This window comes from Gymnogyps californianus, chromosome 15, assembly GCF_018139145.2.
Source record: "Gymnogyps californianus isolate 813 chromosome 15, ASM1813914v2, whole genome shotgun sequence".
NCBI lineage: Eukaryota > Metazoa > Chordata > Aves > Accipitriformes > Cathartidae > Gymnogyps > Gymnogyps californianus.
The window spans coordinates 6,762,545-6,777,663 of record NC_059485.1 but is presented as its reverse complement, the minus strand read 5'-3'; the positions used below and the strand labels follow the sequence as shown (position 1 = coordinate 6,777,663).

The 15,119-nt window shown below is 36.8% G+C and overlaps 2 protein-coding genes across 2 annotated transcripts in view; one reads left to right on the top strand and one right to left on the bottom strand.

Annotated features, from left to right (window-relative positions):
• The window catches only part of C15H7orf50 (chromosome 15 C7orf50 homolog), a 132,338-nt gene that overhangs the window by 74,545 nt on the left and 42,674 nt on the right, over nucleotides 1-15,119 (bottom strand). The window lies entirely within an intron of this gene.
• GPR146 (G protein-coupled receptor 146) lies at nucleotides 6,168-13,919 on the top strand. The gene is made up of 2 exons (XM_050905756.1): nucleotides 6,168-6,316; nucleotides 9,001-13,919. The coding sequence occupies exon 2, from the start codon at nucleotides 9,045-9,047 to the stop codon at nucleotides 10,047-10,049; it is 1,005 nt and encodes a 334-aa protein (XP_050761713.1). The 5' UTR covers nucleotides 6,168-6,316; nucleotides 9,001-9,044; the 3' UTR covers nucleotides 10,050-13,919.

The following is a 15,119-nucleotide window of genomic DNA, read 5'->3' as shown; positions in this document are numbered from 1 at the left end:
GCCTCAGCAGAAAATTTTAAATTTGTCTCCACGATCTAGTGATCTTTACATAAAAAAAAGGAACATACAAGTTTCACAAACATTTTTTCCCCAAAACCAGACTTAACTGACTTGTTCTACAGTTTAAGTGTCTGTAGATACTGGGGGGAAAAACCCCTACAGTTAAACATTGATGATTATCATATAAGAAAGATCCTTTAATGAAATTGCCCACCTAGTGTATTCAATTCCTTAAGTCAGACAAAATGAACTGAATACTTTCATTAAAAACAGTGGGACAAAGTATATCTACTATATAAACCTACTAAGTCCCAGCTACTCTGAACACCAACATCACGACAGTAAGAAAGCTTTCTGAAGGTGCATGTAATCCTTGTTAGATCCATTGAGTTCAAGTATTTCGTAGGAAAAGAAACTGCAACTTACATTCAGTTTCAAATTGAATGAAAATATTTGCTACAGTTAATGGGCTTGTGTGCTCCCCAAGAAACTGAAATTGTATGTTTTAATTAAGTCTTTTGGTTTCTGTGGCTCACCAGTTATAAGCATAGTGGAAATTCTGCCATGGGTTAAATTTTTTAAAAGTTTTTTTTTTTCAGTGAACCAGTTAAAAAAACTGAATATATATAGCAACTTTCAATCATCTTGATACTGAGTTTTATTTAAGTTTGTTGCCACTTAGTTTTAAAGTAGGATAGCTGCATCAAAATCAGCTTCCAAATGCTCTGAAAACATGGACCAGGAACTGCAGTAGTGCTAATTGGCTGTTCGTATTCAACACTCTGAATGGTGCTGTCTACTCTGCTGATGCTTAAAAGCTGTCACTTCTTGTATTCCAATTAGTCAACTTTATAAAATCCAGAACTCAAAGCATCTTATGAAGCCTATTTTCTAACGTGACATTCAGTCTAATTATTCCTGTGATTTAATACACCATAAGTTACTGGAAGTGAATATGAATACTAGGAAAATTACAGGGTTTTTGTTTTGCATATAACTCAGTTTTTTAAGAGAAGTATTACCTAGTGGATATTTGGGTATCTCAAAATTGTATCTCATTTCAGAAACCCAGGCAGCTAAGGCTTGTAGACGAACACAGGTAGCCACTGCATAAATTCATTCTGCCTGATGGAATACCCTACCTTTAAAACTGCACAAAAATAAGATATTTCACTTTTTGCAGCAATGAAATCTTAACCCACAACACATTATGATGTATTAAAAGCTGCACTGTTCACTCTATGGTGAATCCTTTCTCGCTGCACATAAATGTTAAAAAAGAAAAGATATGTCATGTTTTCCATATAGAGGCTCTTTTGGAATTCAGTGATAAAGCTAAGTCAGGAAGAGGTGGAGCAGGAGACCAGTCACACTCATCTGATACCGGGACACTGAGAGAAGTTAACAAAACATGATCGAGTTTATAGAGTTAACCCATGCAGAGCCCCCAGTGCAGCTGTTCCTGAGCAGCTGCGAGCAGGGCACAGCCATCGGCAACCTAACTCCCGCAGAGGCTCTATCACAGAGAAATAAACAGCATAAAAAAGGAGGATTTATCTGGAGTGGCAGATGTGCCTGGCAGAGAGCATCTGTGTCTGAACGTGGGACTCTTTCCACACAGATCTTTAGGGGCGTTAATGCTGGACTATCTCCTCTCCGCAGAACTTAGTCTCCTCATTTTGCAGATACTTCATTTGCCTCTTCTACCCCATAGTACTTGGTTATTACAACCTTCCAGACCACTACCACACTGCCACTCTCTAACAGATATAACAGTCTCTTAAAAACATCCTTTGGCAGTTTTTAGCATGGTTTCCAGAGCAGTTGATCTTTTTTGTCTTTCTTTATTGGAGTATATTATCTGTTCTCATAAGCTTTAAGCTCCTTAAAAATTGGGGGGAGGGGGGGAGAGAAAAGAAAGCAAATACAGTTATCTGTTTCTGATGGATACACATGTTGTTTTGAGCAATATTCTATGAACACTGAAGACAGAAGAAATTTCTTCAGTTCTAACCTAATATACAGAAGATGTGCGTCCTGAAAAACAGTTGCTATAACCTAAAATCAAGTTTTCCTCTCTTTCTTCCAAACCAAAGGAGCATCTGAACTCATTTGTTAATGCTTACTGATCTGTGACAGCAATTTGCAGACACTTACTTCTGACATGGCCTTACATGAACTCAGATTCCCAAACAGATGAACAATCTAAATAGAAACAGTGTGCAGCTGACATTGATAATATTTTTATATTATATGGCATTATATATTATATTAATATAATAATAATATAAACAAAAGGTTAAAACAGACAAAAAAAATTGCATCTATTTAGTAGGTTGCCAAGAGGCCAGGGGCAGTAAGCAGACTGTCATGGCACAAGTGGGATCCGAATGACCAGATAGCTGCTATGCAGATGATTTACCACAAAGATGGTGCTTACAGAATGAAAGAATAAACAAGTGACAGTGGTTGCCAACATCTGTGGAACAATAAAAAAGGTCACCTAGCAAGTGAGAGAGGGGCCCACAGGAAAGAGCTAAGTTTTGAAGTGCTCTGAAGACAACATATATTCGGAATTTCTGGAAAAGCAGAGAGTAAGCAACCTCATAGGATGACCAAAGCAAAATGCGAAGACTGATTTCAGAAGCATTAGTATCTCTTTACTTATTCCACATGACAGAAATACACCCTTATAGTTCTTGAAAATTCAGTATTTGTTGTTGACTCAACATGCCTAAGAACAGCCTGAGATGTCCCATGGAAAAGTAACAGAGAAGTAAGAAGTAAAAGAGTATCATACTTAGAAACCCTGTGATAAGTCTGATATGATACCGTGTATGTGTCATGAGCAAATGATGATGGGAGGTACAGCGTTAACTGTAATGGAGTCATCAGGGAGAGATAAAGAGGAAAATAAGGGCCAGGCAGATGTGAAAAACAGGGTGAAATGTACGTAAGCATTTATGTCTAGACAGAAGGAACGCTTAAGGAGTAACACTGGACCAAGGGGAGGCAATAAGCTATAAAGCTGGAAATGGGCTCACAGCACTCAAATTGTGCAGAATTAGGCAGGAGTAGGCAATAGTTGGGTGGTATGAGTCAAAGGTCTTTTTTTAAAATTTTTAATTATTGTTATGTTGCTACTAAAGCAAGTTCATACTGCAAAGGGAGTGGGTTTAGAAAACCAAAAACTGAGCCTAATGACGAGGGTGAAATCAGTGGGACCAGGAGGCTGGGTGCCTGCTCTTCCCATGAGTTCACTTGCCAGGGGTGGCAAAGTCCTTGCTCCGTGCTACCTCTCACAGGACCAGGAACAGACAGTGCTACTGCAGAAAGAAAAAAATACCCCTCTTCTAACTGACCTACTCTTACTTTTTTACTTGTGCTTTTTTAAACATCCAAGATAGGATTATATTCGATGCTACTTTATATCAATTATTCTTGTTATTTAGTCATGGCTTCTTTCACATTATGTTGCACTGAATTAACTACATTATAAAATGGAACCAATATCAATTATAAACATACCACCTGCCAAACTGGTCAATGATTGCACCACAAAGACATAAATGATGGGGTTGGAAGGGGCCTGTTTTTCAGCCCAGGACCCAGTATCAAGCAGGATTTTCTTCTCCACTAATGTTAAAAGCATTTTATCTGAGCTGTATCATATTATAAACAGCAGCAACTCAGCAACTGCATGAGGAAAGTATATTCTGAAACCTACTTGCCTGCCCTGCTGCATTTTTTTCGCCTCACATCTAACCTGGGCAATCTAGTTTTCTGTATATCCAGCCAACAAGTCTTCTGTTAATCCCTATGGTATGTATATAAGCCAGTAAGCCTAAAAAAATGTCATGTTACCCAGACTGAGAGGTAACAGCAGTGTGACACTTCATTCATTCGTACTTGAGAGTTCAGAGTGTGTTCCCCTTGACGTACAAATAATTGCAGGTATGCTATTTTCCAGAAACACCAATTATCCATTATTTAAAGTTTTAAGAATTAATCCATTAGTAATATTGAGCATGACACTTTCAGAAAAGCAGCTTTCAAACCCTGATGAGTAGCTGACAGTCTACTAAGTCATCACTTCTGGCGAAGCTTTTCAGTTTTCTCAGTCTTGATCTGAAGCAAACCTGCGCCGTCCAGCAAAGCTCTACGTAGCGCTCAGCCTTCCCCTATGCAGTACCCTTGGGTTTCAGTCTCTGTAGGAATTAAGAGATCCTGTGGGAACTCTAGAAGACCTGATGAAAGCAGGAGTCTTAGGCCTGTTTAGAGACCTGTGTCATTGGCAACAGCTTTATTAGCTATGTATGGTTTATAATGATATTACAGCTTGTGAAAACACATATTCAGAGGTTAGATAATCTAGATAAGAGCTATTTCACATATAGACGATAACAGAGCAAGTAGACAAATCATTTATTGTCTAAACAAAAAAATCTGCAGAGCAAGAGATAGTGCTACAACTGGATAAAGGTTTGGGGTTTTTTAAGTCAAATAAAATAATCAGCGTGTAGAATGGTCATGCTTGAAACTGTTAACCAACCTGCTCTGCAACTTAGTGCTGCATTATGAACGAAAATGTCTGAAAAAACCTGACTGCAGCTATGGGCTCTGTAATATAACTAAGCAGCACTGCATTTTTTCTCATTAATTAAAGTTCATTTTATACATCTTTTCTAAAATAATCTTTGCCACCAAGTGCTCTTAACTTTTTGTGCAGTGTTGTAAGAAGTTTTTCTTAAGTACTTCATGCAAATTTTTATCTAAATAAAACCACCTTCAACTTTTATGACACGTAAAGAAATTGGCTTTCAGCCAAGTATCAGAACTCTAAAAGTATTTCTACACTAATACCTTTCCTACTTTGCTGTTTCCCCAGTGAACTTATGATGATTAAAGTCCTTCTAAAGTTTTAAGGCAGCAAAGACTTGATGCCACAGTTTGTAACACAGTTATCCATAGCACACACTCAATTCTGTCTGTGGACTATGTATCAAATAGGAATATAGGAATTTTCTGCCATTTGGGAGCTGCAGTGGTTTTACAATATTCATAATGAATTGTTAAATACAAACCAAGAAGCACAGACCTTGCCTAAAAAAACCAAACTGCAGTCAGATAGAGTAACTCAACGCAAACTGCGTAACCATTTTTAGCATTTCTCTGGTATTTATTCCATAAACACCTGCTTAATTTTTGATTAAGATATTTTTTATTGGTGTTTATGTCCTATGGAATAAAGCCTCAGAATCTCTAAATATAAGACAAATTATTTCAAAAAAGTAAGGCGGCAGCTCAGTTTTGGTTGGTGATATCGGTTAAAAACATACTTCGAAGGTAATAACTTCAGTTGATTAGTCTGAGGAGTTTCCATATAAACAACAGAACAACCACACTGCAAAATTCAGTATGGGATAAACTACCAACCTACAGTTCAAAAACTCTTTCAAGAAATGATCCATTTTAAAGGTGTAGAGAATATACAGACTCACATCCATTAATTGCAAGTGACATGCAAATACTCTTGAGAACAGTCGTCTTTTCAACTTTTCAAAAAAGGAAACAGAATGGAATCCATAATACCATCACCAAATGAGGCTCACGTCGTAATGCCTTTTCACAACACCAAAACAATCTCCAAATTCAAAGTAAATGCTCAGAAACTTTTCTTCCTAGCTTGTATTACAAGGTAGCCCACCTTTGCAAGCAGCACAAGCACCTGCGCACTTTGCAGTACAGTAATTTTTAAATACTGATTGTTTAGGATGTATGGCCTATAAAAATGAAACCTCAAAGCTACATAGTCTCATCCCAGGTTAAAAATAAAACCCACGCTCTTGAATGAGAGCTGTTGATTGCACTTTCAGGGAATGGAACAGCCTCTCCAACGTCCCCAGAGAACCCCAGCGCAGATGACAATACCATAACAAACCTGCGTGCTCCAGCAGCCCGTATATTTTAAGTAGTAAATCTGAAACCCAGAGACTAAACTGAGCTGGATCCAACAGCTCGCTCCCCTCCGAGCACAGCCTCTCACTTCTTGAAACCGGCTGTAAACAGGGAAAGGGAGGGGCCTGCCGCCTGCCAAGCCAAGCAGAAACTTGTGAGTAACTTATAGAGGAAAAACAAGTGCAGCGCAGGCAGGCATGCAGAGGAGCACGCTGCCTGGGCGCTGGCGAGAGGCGATCACCATGTTTTCAAAGAGAAACAAGACAGGGCTTTGCAGCCGGCTTCCTTCCTCGAAAATGCTGCTTATCAAACGCGTGCGGATCCGGCAGCGCGGAGGAATGTAAAACGTGAATTAAAGGTAAGAGGCTTTACAGCAACGCTGCTGAGGTTGGGGCCGTGGGAAAGGCAGGCTGGAGAGCAAGCGGCGGCTGGCAGGACGCTCTTTCCTTCTAGGTTTTAAGTTCTGATTTTAATTTTCAATGTGATAAAAGTATAAAAGCAGACAAGACCAGGGGAAGCATTAGGGAAGGCTGGGTCAGGCCACAGTAAACAAGAGGACTGCAGCATTCACTTATGCAACAGAGTCAACCTGGGACTGCAAAACTACTTTTGACTGGAGAAGGGGCTAGTTTAGATTGATCGAGTAACACTGCTGCATCTGAAGCATCGTAAGGACTTACCCAGACATGGTCTGTGAAGACAAAACTGCCTTTAAAATGACAAAAGACATGGCTGGGTAAGAAATGCTGAGCTGGGCCTGTACAGCACAGCAAACAGGTTCAGTGCCTTCACAGGTAAGTGATAGTTAAAAATAGGTGATTTCTACATTAGTGGCAAAAATACCTCATCTGGTAATTTAGAAGTCATCAACAAAATTTCTTCAGAAAATATTTTTATTTTGGATTTTATTTTTGCTCATTTTGGAGGTAAGTTTTGTAATTTTGTAAGATTACTATTTAACACAATGAATTGCCTACCATTTCTATCATTAAAATAAAATTGTCTTATTTAACTGCAGTTAGAGGACAAAGAAAAAAGGGGTAATTACTAAAAACACTTGTGAAACCAGACATCCCCCTGCTTTATAAAATAGAAAGCGTGGTAGCAAAGACTGTTGCTCTTCTGAGACAATATATAGGCAAGTATTCTGTGGCTGATGTAATTCAGTCTGGAGTAGTCAAAGCTACATGCTTAAGGATAAACCGACATAATGGAATTATGTGATTGTATCCATGCCTGTGCTTAGTCACCCTTGCACTCACCGTAATGCATATATTTGCAATATCTAGTTCCAGTCTGCTGCCTTGGTTGAATCAAGTCATAACAGTTCAATGAGATGTAATTTTGGTTGCCTTCAACTGTGCAAAACAGCTTTTCTTTTTTAAAAACTTAAAACAACAGATGCTTCCTGAAAATGAACTGGGTTGTTTTCAGTGCTCAAAAATATTATGAGGATTGCAAGACAACATAAAGATATTATACTTTCTACTCATATGCAATACTACAGCTAAAGAACTGATTTGAGAAAACAAACAAAGTAAGTTTTTCCACAAAGGTGAAAGAAAGCTTTGAAAACAATAGAACTGCATCTTGTGCTGCTGCCACAGAAGCCAAGCCTTATCTGAGGAAATCCAACATATGACAGTGGAATAAAAATTTTGTTTGCCCAGCTAAAATTACTGTATTTTTAGCCTGATTTCTGGCACGGGCTATGTTAGGAAAAAATGCACACAAAACAACTGCAATGGGAAATAAAAAAATGGAAGTTGACATGATTCTGGAACAAATTCTGTACTATGGCTGAAGTGTCAAAGGATTAGCACTAGAGAGATGAAACCACATATCCGTATGCTTACAAAACCCATACTGTATAATTTAGCCATATGGTTCATGGAGTATAGCATGTTGTCTAGTAACATTCATTTGAATTGCACAATGTTTATTGTGGATTTGATTATATCTTGTTCTCTCTCTGGAAAGAATGCAGATACGTGTACTTACACTTTCCTATACGTGCTAAAAGGGAAGCACACAAAACAACACTATCTGACAGTATCAGAATACACATGACATGGGAAGTCACCTGCTGCATAAATTCTATGCTGTCCCAGAAATGGGCTGGCAGGAATAATAACCATGATTTTAAGGCTGTGGATGTTTTGAGTTGTACTTCAGAGATTATTTGTTATTTCTGCATTTTGGAAAGAGACTTTTCATGATTGCTTTAGAGTTCACAGATTTCAGTTAAAATGTTCTCTTTATTGACGATAAAGCAAAGATAGCTAGACAACGACTACTGATACTAGCATACTTTTTAAAGAATTCAAGCTATTTTGGGAGGAAATTATAGCTAATTCTTGCCTTTTTGGAAAGTCAGGCTGCCCTGATATTAGGTTCCCTAGACTACAGAGGTCCATTGTTTTTTCAGAACTAAATAGTTATAGGTTGGAAGCCTGAATACAAACTGACCTATAAAAAAAACCCCTTCACCTCATTTCCCAGTTTTCTCTAGTCTCTGTCAATTTTATCAGTGATCCAGTATACATCCACCATACTGCCTTGGATGTGCCTCCTAAGAAACTATCTTTTCAAGAGAAAGCTTATTTAACACCTTACTCTATTCGCCATCTTATTGCTAAGATTTGTGCTTCAGCTTATATCCTTCAATTCTTCAGCAGCTACCCTTATATATTATTAGCTATATAAAAGGTACTGTTTAATAATTTTAAAAAACATTGTACTAATCTTTATGTATATTACATTGGTACTTATTTTTCTGTTGAGTGTCCTGTATCAACTCATTTGCCACTAATTTCATTTAAGTTAAAACTTCAGAACATTTAGTAGTCTCATGAAATTTTGAATCACAGATTACTGTCTTCTAGACTAACAAGATCAAAAGGCATTTCAGTCACTGACCTTAAATTGATCAGTTATGTGAAGCATATAATCTCTATCTTTAAAATGTTTTCTTCATACTGCGTTGCATTTCACTTACAACATAATATTCCAACAATACTTGCACTATTTCTCTCTCTACAGAAAAGCTGGTAACCAGCGGAGAAGATACAAAAGCTAAAATCACTATGTGGAGCTGTGAAACCTTAAACAACAGTACCAAGAACAGTGAGGACCAGCATCTCTGCCATGACTTCCACCTTGTGCTTTCCATCTTTTCCCTACTCTACCTCATTATATGTTTCCCAATTGGCCTTTGTTACAATGGCTTGCTGGTCCTAGTTAATCTCTATAACAAAGCTACTATGACTATGCCAGATGTTTACTTTGTCAACATTGCCATTGCTGGTCTCATCATCAATGCTCTGGCACCAATGTACCTTCTAGGTCTTGCCAATACAAAATGGGCCATCTGGAATTCTAACAATGAAGTTTATATTACCTTACTTATTTTATTCAACGTCTCGTCTTTAGTTACCATGTACTCTACTACATTACTCAGTCTGGACTACTACATTGAACGTGCTCTACCTAGAACTTACATGTCAAGTGTGTACAACACAAAACACGTTTGTGGATTCATATGGGGTGGTGCCATGCTTACAAGTTTTTCATCTCTCCTGTTCTACGTCTGCAATCACGTATCCACTAAAATAATTGAATGTTCCAAGATGCAGAACAAAGAAGCAGCAGATGCCATTATGGTCTTTATCGGGTATGTTGTACCAGCTATTGCTGTACTGTATGCACTTATATTAATCTTGCGAATACGCAAAGAGGCTACACCACTGGATCAAGACACTGGACGATTAGATCCATCGGTGCACAGGCTTTTGATTGCCACAGTCTGTACACAGTTCACGTTATGGACACCCTATTATGTTACTCTCTTGGTAAGCACATTCACTAATGCACAAGGAAGAATTGCAGATGAAAATTACAGTCGAATATTACATTTTACCAAGATTTTATCAAAATTCTTGGCTTTCTCAAGCAGCTTTGTAATGCCTCTGCTCTACAGATACATTAACAAAAACTTTCCCAACAAATTACGACGTTTGCTTAAAAAGATACACTGTGGGAATCAAGGGTGTTCTCATGAACGCACAGTAGTACAGCAAGTTATGACATAGGTGTGAAAAAACCCTCTGGTGCTCTGTTACTGCAGGACTTAGCGTACCAGTACTGGGACTGTGATATTGCTGTCTTGGTAATGTGAGAGTCCCAACCAAGAGGCTAGAAGGAGCTTTCCATTACAGTTAATGAAACAGTCTTGATTTTCAAATAGTTAATTGTTTGCTGAAATGTTGTGAGACTCTGGCCTATGTGCTGTAATACCTGTGACATCTAATACTTTCAATGCACTGAATTGGTTACAAAGCATAAACTCTGTCTTCATCGCTCTAATATTTCTGTCTGAAGAAATCGCTAAGCAGTTTATTCAAGTCTTGACTGAAGACACAGCACCTTGTATCTTTCATAAAAAAAGGTATTACTTTCTTTTCTGTACAAAGAAGTAATAGTGCTATCCTTCATGAAGTAAATACCATTTTTCAATGAAGATGACATAGATGATCTTTACTAAAGATCATATTATCCAATTATACATGTCCAAATAGTAAATGTTAATTACAAATTAAATTATTTAATTTCTTTCTCCATCACTGAATCCCCTCTAAAAGAAGCCTTATTTACCATTTTCAGAAATTATTTTCTTGTACAAACTAACCTAAGTTTTAACGTTTATGGTAAATTGATTTTTTCCTAGATATAACAATTAACAAAAACATGTTTTATTTTTCCAGTGCTTTGTTTGCAGCCTAAAACATTTCAAGAATTCAAAAATATTTATTAACTAATTCTAAGGGAACTGTGAGATGTTTGTTCCACATATTAAAATGAAGGACACAGTGGTTTACAAAGTTAAAATTTAACTAGTAAAGATTGTCTGCTAAGTGTTATGGTCCACATATGTTCATGTAACAAGAGTAATTATCTTAAAAATAAATATGTTTATGATTAACATTTTGTATTTTCAAGGGATATGTTTGCAACAAATAAATTAAAATGTCTTTAATCTAGGGCATCACTGGAGGTTTGGAAACCATACAAAATCCCTCAATACATACAAGATTTTAAAATGGGAGTAATATATAGGAATCCCAGTCAGCATCAGCTTTTTGCTGACCTCTCAGAAATGGAGTGCCTCCCAATGTGATTCTTGAATACACAGTAAAAGTATAGTTTCTGTATTTCACAGTGGGGATGAAGAAATCCAATCCAGATTGCCAAATTTTACTGAGTATGTGAAATACATAAGAAACACAAACATGCTGCAGGAAGCAAATGAACAGTTACCCACAACAGCAAACTACGAAACACTGACCCAAGAACTACCTGTTCCTATGCTGTTGTTGCATTATTAATGACGGAGGGGGGTAGAAGTTAAATTGATATTCTCCCACTGGTTTTGGGGCAGCAAGACATCTTTGTCACTCGCCCTGCAACACAGCAGAATCATTTCGTTGCTTAACCTGTCACAACACAACTGAAATTTCACGTGACTTTATTCAAAAAATGTGGCTTTTCAAGCCTCTGGTATAGAAAAAACATGGAGCAAAACCAGAATTGAATCTTTTCCATTGCTTATAGTACAATCTCATCTGATAATTGGTCCTAATTTGTCAGCATAGAGACATGCTTAAGTTCTAAGTGGGAAGCAGGTGAGGAACAGCCTTTTCAGATCTTTTCCATTCTCTTCAATGTTATTCAAGTAATTTCTTCTCATAGCCATCTTTGCTTATCTTCTTCATATACAAGCATCTCTAAGTTATCAACATCCTGGTAGAAGACTCTCCATTAATCTTTACTTTTTTAATAGCTTTTCATATTTTACTGAATTTTTTTTAACCCTTAAACCCTACACAGTAAATCATTATTTCTATGGCATTTTCTCCACACGAAAACTATCCAGCACAACTACATCAATTTAATTCATAGTTTTAGCCTGTTGATAAAAACCACGTTAAGGAATGAAGCCTTTCTTTATCATTGTGTCTGATTCACACACTAATTTATAGTGCCTCTATGCTGACATGATACTGGCTGCTTTGGTTGTTTTTTTTTCCCTTTGAGAGGTTTTCTATGAATTTCTACGCATCTTGAGCATTCAAGCTCACTTCCACACAGAAGTGCTTAAGAAAGACATCTTTCCTTACAACTGTGAAGCAAATAGGCTCCTCTTCTTCCCATCTGAGGAAAATTAGGTTTCCTAATGCACCACATGAAATCTCTCACGTAAAATCTGTTAAAGAAATTCTGTCCCATTATGCAGGAACAATTCCAGCAGGGAGGAACTGGCTTATCTGGTGTGAATAGAGGCTTCCAGAACTGGGACACTGCCAGAACGGTGTGGCTGAACAGGCAGCACTAAGTGCAATTTTAACTTCCATGTTGCTTCCTTACTTCTATTTCCCCCTTCTCCCAAGACATCTTACTTTCTGTCTCTAACAGCACTGTCACATTTATTTCTGTTCCTTTCTCTCCATGTTAAATTCCCAGTTTCAGATCATGGGTCTTTTATCATTTCTCTTTTTCTCTCGTCTTTTTCACTTCTCTGCGCTATTTATTTTATTTTCATTTTGCTCCTCTGTTCCCATGCATGCTTGGTCTCGTACACTTGGTACCATTCACCACTCACATTTACTTCATTAGACTGACTCCTTTACAATGACCCAAGTCTTATTCAATGATTTGACATTACAAATGGATTTATGTAGTAAAATGGAAGCTGCTGTTTAAGAGATGGAGAAAGAACAAGTTTTTATATAATTTACCCTTGAAATCTCAATTTTTATTTTTTTTCCTAATCTTTTTCATTGCAGCAGAGTTAAGTATGTTTGCGTGTATCCTTGATAATATACTAAATGTGATGGCAATCATATAGACAAACAACTTTCATAATTTAATGAACAAGACCAATATCCGCTCAACTTTTTTTAAGAGTCAATTTGATATATTAGTTGCCTCAAAGAAACTGTGCCATGGAGCTGCCTGACTGCTATTCTCTTAAGGAAATTCTGAACTTAATTGCAGCACACTCACATGGTATCTCTTAAAAAGCAGTATCCCAAAAAATGAGAACTTTGCAATATTTATATAAAAAACAGTAGCTGAGCAAGTGCAGTAAAATACTTAAGGAAATACATGGTATCATAAATATGGAAGAATTTTTATGGACAAATTTTTAATATACAAAGTGCTGAAGAGTGACACCTTTCCATTTCAAATACCTGAAGGTTTCTGATGACTGTAAATAGAGGCTTATCTATTTTGCATTTAAATAAATATGAAAGACTGTATATATGCAAGATAAAAATCAGCCTACTGATGTAAAAAGAATTTGCAAAGAATTTATTAAATTATTTCTTAAAGTGTATCATTTAAATGTAAACCTCTGAACAGTAAGGTGTACTGTATGTTTCTGTATGTATATACTGTATACTAGAAAGTAAGCACTAGTTAAGTGCCATTATTAACAGTGTTATTTTCTCACAAAATTAAACTTAATATTTGAGTTGATCTATGGCTTATAGCCCTCTTGCTGAACCGCCAATTAAGTCGAATGAACTAACAAAAATGTTGTGCTCTGCTTCTGCTTGAATTAACATAGCTAGCTCAAGACAGGTCCTTGTTGACTAATCTAGTAGAGGTCCTAGTTTCAAAAGTTTCCATTTGAGAATCAAATTGAGTTGGTCTCTGAAGACAATTTCAGTTAATGAAAGATCAACCACTAGAAAATTTCTGGTTCTATTAAAATGAAGAGATGTGGCCTCCAATATTATATCAAAATACTATAGAAACGGACTTTCTGCAAAGCTTCACAAAGGAACTATTGACTCGTAATAAATTCTCAATAAAAAGTGTTAAAGTGTATCTGGTCAGTAAGATGTGTGATTTTTTTTTGGCCTTCTTAATAAATAACTGTTGTGGACAAGGTTAAACCTGTGTTGCTTCACTGAATCAAAACATAACAAATTGCATGACTTGGATGTCAAATCAGACATGTTAAGTTAGCAGGTTTTCCAGGCCATAATTTTGACATCGTTAAAATTTCATTATTCATCAGCGTGAAGTTAGCTGGGAATGAAAGCAAAAGGTACACCACCCCCCAACTTTTTTCAGCATAAAGAATCCTGCAGCTAATAGGATAGAGTAACATTGCACCACAGAAATACAAGGCTGGTGATTAATGCATACATTTGCCATGTCCTTGTCACTTCCTCTTTTGTGCTGCCACAAATGAGATCTCGGAAGTCAGCTCCCTGCAGAAATTCTCTTGGTTCCCAGAACAACATAATATAATAACCCATACATTTGGCATCCTGAAGAAAATTTAGCTTTAAGAATATAACGTTCCTCATAATACTTTTATTGCAGTAACCACTGCATATAACCAAAAGATCACTCACCATGGATCAGTTAGTTTACCCCACATATATGAAAATATTTTCCTGGCTATAATTTCAAAGTTATTAATTTGTTCCCTTTAAATTTTCTGTAAAGTGTAGGAAGACAGCAAGTAAAAGCAAACTATTTAACATGGTTATTGGTGAATTCCTTAAAGAAAAAAACTTAGTCCAAGGCACTTTTGAGTGTTAAGTCTCAGTGAGAAATAAATGAAAATGGCAACTGTGAAAATGGAAGTTGCAATATTGTGTCATTTAGTCAAAGCCTAGTATCTGACAAGATGCCCTTACTTCCATACAATGGTTTAAAGAGTATTTTCTGTTATTCTAATTGGAGAACCAGCATCTCTAACCAAACACAGAGTAGTGATTTTCTGATGCTTCATTCCTCAGAGCTTTAAGATATAACCATCATATAACCATAAAAAGGCTATGTTTCTTATCTGGATTAGTACAACCCCTTTTATACAACATAGACTTGAAGGATCTTAAATGAAAACAGAATTAGTTAATAAGCAGCAAGTTAACAAGCCTACAGGTTTACAAAGGATGAACTTCTACATAAATGCAAGTAAAAAGAGTTGATCAGGTACAACCAAGTCAATAGGTTTACACTAGTACAAACCAGGCCAACACGGCATCAGAATCTGCCCTTTTCTGTCAATACAAAGAGATTTCACTGAATACAACCACATTTTGGAGCAGTTGCAGAAAATATGCATTGAACTATCATAT

Bases quoted from the DNA above. Each gene is read 5' to 3' on its own strand.
- GPR146 (XM_050905756.1), top strand. From the start codon at position 9,045: ATGTGGAGCTGTGAAACCTTAAACAACAGTACCAAGAACAGTGAGGAC.